The 6847-nt window shown below is 33.8% G+C and overlaps 1 protein-coding gene across 1 annotated transcript in view; it reads right to left on the bottom strand.

Annotated features, from left to right (window-relative positions):
* Nucleotides 1-6847, bottom strand: part of LOC106457043 (diuretic hormone receptor-like) — a 63493-nt gene that overhangs the window by 23526 nt on the left and 33120 nt on the right. Inside the window, exons 6-8 of the mRNA XM_013916427.2 lie at nucleotides 4569-4669; nucleotides 3660-3786; nucleotides 1829-1979 (exon numbers count right to left, since the gene is read on the bottom strand). Coding sequence (XP_013771881.1) covers nucleotides 1829-1979; nucleotides 3660-3786; nucleotides 4569-4669 — 379 coding nt within the window. The remainder of the gene's footprint in view (nucleotides 1-1828; nucleotides 1980-3659; nucleotides 3787-4568; nucleotides 4670-6847) is intronic.

Genomic DNA, 6847 nt, shown 5'->3' on the forward strand with positions numbered 1-6847 from the left:
TATATATATATATATATATATATATATTGTCTAGTTCTAAACTGTAATGTCAAATCATCTATCACTAAAATACACAAAACATGGGTAAAATAGAACAGTAACTGATATAATAACCAGACTGCATCAAAAAGAATTAGTTAGAAAACAGATATAACATTGAAGAATACCTCCAAAATCGAGAAGTGGTTTACATTTGACTTAACAAAGTATTTGAGTCTAATATTTTCCAAAAGATATAACTGTGTATTAAATATGAAACTGTCGCTGTGTGAAATAATTAAGTTGATCGAAAACATTTATACTTAATCTACAGGTAAAAAGAGTATTTCTAAGATATGCTTGTTTTCTAGTACAAAATATATTCATAAAAAATTGTAGTTTGTTGTTTTTGAAAACCACTGTATAATAATTTATTGTACAACAGTTCCTAGTTATTTAGAAAGTGTAACACTGCAAAACTGTAAGTTAAGCATATTTCTTTTAACAAAACTTAATATATTTGATTTTAAAAATTGTGATTCAAGCATTCCAAATCCATAACCCTTTTTATGTTATAGACGTTTTATACAAATTGGACGCCCCCAGTGGCACAGCTGTATGTCTGCGGACTTACAATGCTAGAAACCGGGTCTCGATACCCGTGGTGGGCAGAGCACAGATAGTCCATTGTGTAGCTTTGTGCTTAACTTCAAACAAACAAAACAAATTGGATATAGAAATAGAAACTGTGTGCTTTATCAAAAGGTGATTGAATAGTTTCTGTAACTGAAAGTTCACATGGATGAACTTAGTAATGTTTCACTTTATGCGATCACTTTCAATTAAAAGTGAGATATAAACATTTCATGTTCAAATGGTAATTATTATCCGTTAGAATACCTTTAATTTGTCTGTAGCATTTATCTCAGAAATGTCATTTTAATACAGAATTTCAACAAAAGGTTTAATCCTCTCTAACAGCAATCCTTGTCAAACGATTTATCAAATATTGTTTTAAACTTTCAATTCAATCATTCAAAGATGGTTTAGTGTATTGGTATTAACACCAAATAAATGAAATATTGAACGAAAGTTAAGTACATTGTTTTAGGAATTCTAGTGCCCTTTTATTAGTTTTAATGAGCCATTATGACTCATTAATTGTATTTGAATTATTTTCAGTTATGCATGTGTAACTTTATTAAGTAAAACTGTTTGTTTGTTTCAGATATTCGTGTACAGCTACACAACGGCTTACTTGCGCTAACTGTGACTAATTTTGAACTGACAGGCTAGAGGGTAGGCAGTTAGTCAACAGCACATACCACCGAGTTTTTGGTTACTCTAATCGAATAGTAGGATTTATAACGAAAGCATCCTAAGCGATTATTTCTTGCAACAAGGACACAAACCATAGACCTTACGATTCACAGTCCAGCAAATTAACCACCTTGGCTACGCCTAGTGCAATTACAACATCCTTAATATATATATATAGTTGTTGTTGTTGTTAACTTGCATTATTTCAGTTTTATTTAAAACAGAAATTAACGTAAAACAAGCATAAGGTTTGAAATATTAGATACTATCCATGCACGATAAGTTTACTTATACCGGCCATAGATTATCATGTAATAGTTTTTGTTTTTGCTTTTAGGGCGTTTTCATTTCAATTTTAGAATATAGTTATAAACGTTAACACTTCGGTTATAGCAAACAGATTAAGTTTTACAAGGTTTCCATTTTTATTGACAGTGCATTTTCTAAACAAATGCTATAAACATATTAAGGCAACGGCCACATTTCATGCAATAACTAGTTAATAAAAGTGGATTATCAGCTTACTTACCCCAACCAATAAGAGCATAGATGTAAAATTTGACTCCTTCAGTAGAGAAAGTTCTCACAACTAAGACGAACAAGTAAAGGCCTTCAACAAACATCCAGAAAAAATTGGTGCCCATTGAATACGTCAAAATTACGACGAGAATGCAGGAAGCCTGGGAAAAAATATAGCCATTAATGTGACGGAAAATATATTTCTAGATAAAATAATAATATTAATATATTTAAAATCTAAAATATTGAATAAATAGGTTTCTTTGAGTTACAATGTAATATGAAAGAATTATACAAACTTGGCTTTGATTTAAGCTCTATTAGTCTGACTTTACAATTTATATATTTTATCAAACAATGATTATGTGTTTTGGTTGTTGTTGTCATTGTCTTCTCTGCAGTCTTCCTTGAAGTTTTTTGTTTAAATGAAAATCTTGTTGAGAGAGAACTGCAAATGATCTCCCTTGTAAGCTTGGCATAGCCTGGTGGTTAGGGCGCTCGACTCGCAATTCGCGGGTTCGAATCCTTGTCACCAAACATACTCGCCCTTTTAACCGTGGGGGCATTAAATGTGGCGGTCAGTCTCACTATTCATTGGTAAAAGCGTAGTCCAAGAGTTGGCGGTGGGTGGTGTTCATTAGCTGCCTTCCCTCTAGTCTATCACTGCTAAATCAGGGACAGCTAGCGCAGATAGCCCTCGTGTAGCTCTGAGCGAATTTCGAAACAAACCAAACCAATCTACCCTTGTCGTTAAAGTCGTGATTTAATAACATTATATATTTGCTGCTCTCGATGGCTCAGCGGTAAGTTTGAGGGCCTATAACGCTAAAAATCGAGTCTCAATACCCGCAGTGGACATGGCACACATAAGCTTTGTGCTAACAAAAGAAAACCACTTTTATATTTTCTTTACAAGAGTGAGGACTAAGTAGCTATGAACTTATCTTTAATTATTTTATTTTGAATACCAATTTATTTATACTATTAAGAGTTAGAATTTCTGATAAATAATAATCTATACTTTATTGTCACAGTTAGGACCGGTCATTTTCCAATCTACGCTACTATTGTAAGGGTAAGGACTGGTCACCTTCCAATCTACGCTACTATTGTAAGGGTAAGGACCGGTCACCTTCCACCCTACGCTGCTATTGTAAGGTTAAGGACTGAATACCTATTAATTTCAATGATCTATTATTAGAGTAACGATTGAATACTTGTCTGGTGCTCTTTTATTATGAAAGTGATAATAGAATATCTGCCAACTTATGATATTATTGTTAGAGTAAGGAATGAAAACTGACTACTTACCAACTTATGCTATTATTGTTAGAGTAAGGAATGAAAACTGACTACTTACCAACTTATGCTATTATTGTTAGAGTCAGGAATGAAAACTGACTACTTACCAACTTGTGCTACTATTACTGTGTGGGAAAAACTGAATACTTAACAATTTATATTTCTTTTCTAAAAGTAAGGACTAAGCTTTGTCTATTACACTTGTATTATGAAAGATATACTTATCAAATTACCTATTATTAGGTTAAGGACTGAATGCATAACCATTTGTGTTTCTATTATTATAATAACATTTATACTATTTAATGGCATTTTCTTAGGAAAACAGTACACGAACGTCTGACATCCTGTGTTACAGTTTTAGAGATAGTATTGGATTTTTCAAGCTGTTTTATTTTTGGAGTGAAGATTGGATACTTGCGTGATTAAGTTTTCGTTGACAGTATGAACAATGAATACTTTGTTTTTTGTTATGACCTTGAGATCTGAGCACACCAACTAATGCTTTCTTTATAAAAGTTGATATTTTGATGTAGTACCTTTGCACCCGGACTTGAAGTATTTGGAGTAGTATCTATGGATGCTGCCAAGATCCAAGTTAAGTCACACAATATGAAAGTTCCTATAAGGTTTGCATGGATTATATTTCGGAGACATCGAAGTTCTCTATTTGTAAAAGAAAAGAAAAATGACAGTAAAGAAGTCAAGACACAATGAAGTCTTCTCAAAAGATTGTTTACTGCTGAGAGTAACAACAGAACAGTAGTTTACATGAATAATTATGATTCCAGAAATGCTTAAAACCTTAAGTTATTCACATTTTTCTCTTTTCTCTAGATTTATTTATTTATGACATTATTAATATTTATGAATGATTCAACAAATAACTATTCATAACTTACAATGAAAGTTATATATATATATATATATATATATGCCTTTGCATAAAGTGTATGGTTTTCTACAGTAAAATCCACAGCAATATTATTATAATAGCAACCGTACTCAGATTTGCCATCAAATAATAGTTTAGTGCACAGGCCTTAAAGTTTGGGTATTATGTTTTTAAAATAGTGTTTCAAAAGTTTTAAACAGTACCATTGTCCGAAAAAGATACAGCTACAACATATGGTGAGTCTGAAAATGGAACATCTAATTTTGACGCCACTGACAAAAACTTGGTAATCGTTTCGACCAAATGGCCATCATTGATACAATGACCAAGTTTTCGCGTTCTTTTGAGGTGATTTATATTAACGTAGTTTCAAAATTTTGATTTCTTAATATCATTATTCCATCCAAATATATAAAAATATTTACAGTTCAGTTATGAAATGTACAAAACAGATTCAAATACTCTCATGTCAAAATGTGATAAAGATATGTTTATAAAACCTCTAATAATCTACATTTTGTTACTTAATGAATCACTGAATGCAGACACTTACTTAAAATAGAGAAATATCCAAAAGGCTATGATAGAGGCGATCAAGGAAATTCCATACCCAGCATAATATATATGTGTGGCATCTACACCGATGCCCAGTCCCTGAAAATACAGATTATAGCTGAGCTTCAAATAAAAAATGTCTAACAGTCAAACATTTGTTTGCAATTATTTTGTACACCTGACGTTTCGGCACTTTCTAATGTCTTTCTCATTACCTACTAACTGTTGTATACCTGACGTTTCGACATTCTCTGGTGTCTTCCTCAGTGGCTACTAACTGTTGTATACCTGACGTTTCGACATTCTCTAATGTCTTCCTCAGTGGCTACTAACTGTTGTATACCTGACGCTTCGACATTCTCTAATGTCGTCCTCAGTGGCTACTAATTGTTGTATACCTGACGTTTCGACATTCTCTGGTACAACAGTTAGTAGCCACTGAGGAAGACATACCTGACGTTTCCGACATTCTCTAATGTCTTCCTCAGTGGCTACTAACTGTTGTATACCTGACGTTTCAACATTCTCTAATGTCGTCCTCAGTGGCTACTAATTGTTGTATACCTGACGTTTCGACATTCTCTAATGTCTTCCTCAGTGGCTACTAACTGTTGTACACCTGAGCGAGGTACTTAAAATACAGTAACGATAATAGCACGTGACATTCTGTTGTTATAGTTGTACTAGTACTTGTATTCACTTGGTTTTCATCTCCTAGGATACACCATAACTCACGAAGAATGCTTTGAAATTTGTTAATATATGTGACCAAAATGTACCATTTTTCTAACCTGGAATATGGTTCTTTTGCAAGAGTATATGAATTTGATAAGCGTGAAGTTTCGGTTCGTTTGAATTTATGTCATTTTTATGTTCTTTTATATGTATACTGAAAGTTCGGTCCTTTCGTGTATTTGGTTTTTCATGAAATGTTTCAGCAGAAAAATGTACATATACTAGAAATCCCGTTTTCGGGCTCAGATGGAGTCTTAAAGATGGTGAGTTAAAGTAATGCTTGAAAATATGTTTAATGTGAAATACCTTTAGATGCTCTTTAATATGCCTAAATAATTCTTTATTTTATATTGGAAAACTCAATGAAAAAACAATATCTTGATTTTACTTCCCACCATCTTATGTTGTCGTTAAGATTCCACCTACAAGAAATCAGTCAGAACAAGTGGCCCCCACCCCAGTGGCACAGCGGTATTTTTGCGGAGGTACAACGCTAGAAACCGGGTTTCGATACCCGTGGTGGGCAGAGCACAGATACCCCATTGTGTAGCTTTGTGCTTAACTACAAACAAACCGCTCCCCAGTGGTACAGCGGTATGTTTACGGACTTACAACGCTAGTAACCGGGTTTTGATACTCATGGTGGGCAGAGAACAGATAGCCCTTTGTGTAGCTTTGTGCTTAACTAAAAACAAACAAATATAACAACTTCAGAAAATGAGCATATCATAAAAAAACTTAAAACCTAGTTTATATCCTATCCGAGTTAGGGAATAAAATTATTTAACGATATAATTAATTAACATTAATTTAAAAAAAATCTAACCTACAACAACCACAGTCAGCGATCCTATATACCGAAAGATTGTCTATGAAAATTAAACATCATGAAGTCGTTTGTGATTTGTATGCTTAATTTGTAAGTTTACAATTTAAAGGTTTCCTGTATATAAGTAGAAAATTAAAGGAAAGGAAGTGAGAGACGGGAAGATCTCTCACTTGTTGTTAGCCCAAAGATACACAATTGGTTATCTGCGCTCTGTCCAGCATGGGGAATCGAACCTTAGCTTTTAGCGTTGCAATCCCATAAACTTACTGCTGATTCATCGAAGGACAGACGGAAAGATGGCTTTAAAAAAGGCGAAAAGAGGAAGGGGAAAGGAAAATAAGTAAAGTATTAATAACATTCGTAATTCTAAACTGGACGGGCGTGAATTAATGGTTAGTGTGCTCGGACTGAAAATCCAAGTACTCATTATTGCTCTGTATTTGGAAAAATAAGAAAAAAGTGAAGGTCAAATCCCACTAATTGGTCAGACAAGATTAAGCCCAAAAGTTGGGGGCGGGAGTACAGATGGCTCTTGTGTAGCTTGATATTTTAATTCCCTGCCATTTAAAGATACGTAAGATTCAGGTTAGTGTATGAATAGATCTTTCAACAGCAATTGGTATTCCAAGGAGTTCCTTTATCGGCCCGGCATGGCCAGGTGGTTAAGGTGCTCGACTCGCAATCTGAGGGTCGTGGGTTCGAATTCCCGTCAC

This window comes from Limulus polyphemus, unplaced genomic scaffold, assembly GCF_000517525.1.
Source record: "Limulus polyphemus unplaced genomic scaffold, Limulus_polyphemus-2.1.2 Scaffold286, whole genome shotgun sequence".
Classification (NCBI taxonomy): domain Eukaryota; kingdom Metazoa; phylum Arthropoda; class Merostomata; order Xiphosura; family Limulidae; genus Limulus; species Limulus polyphemus.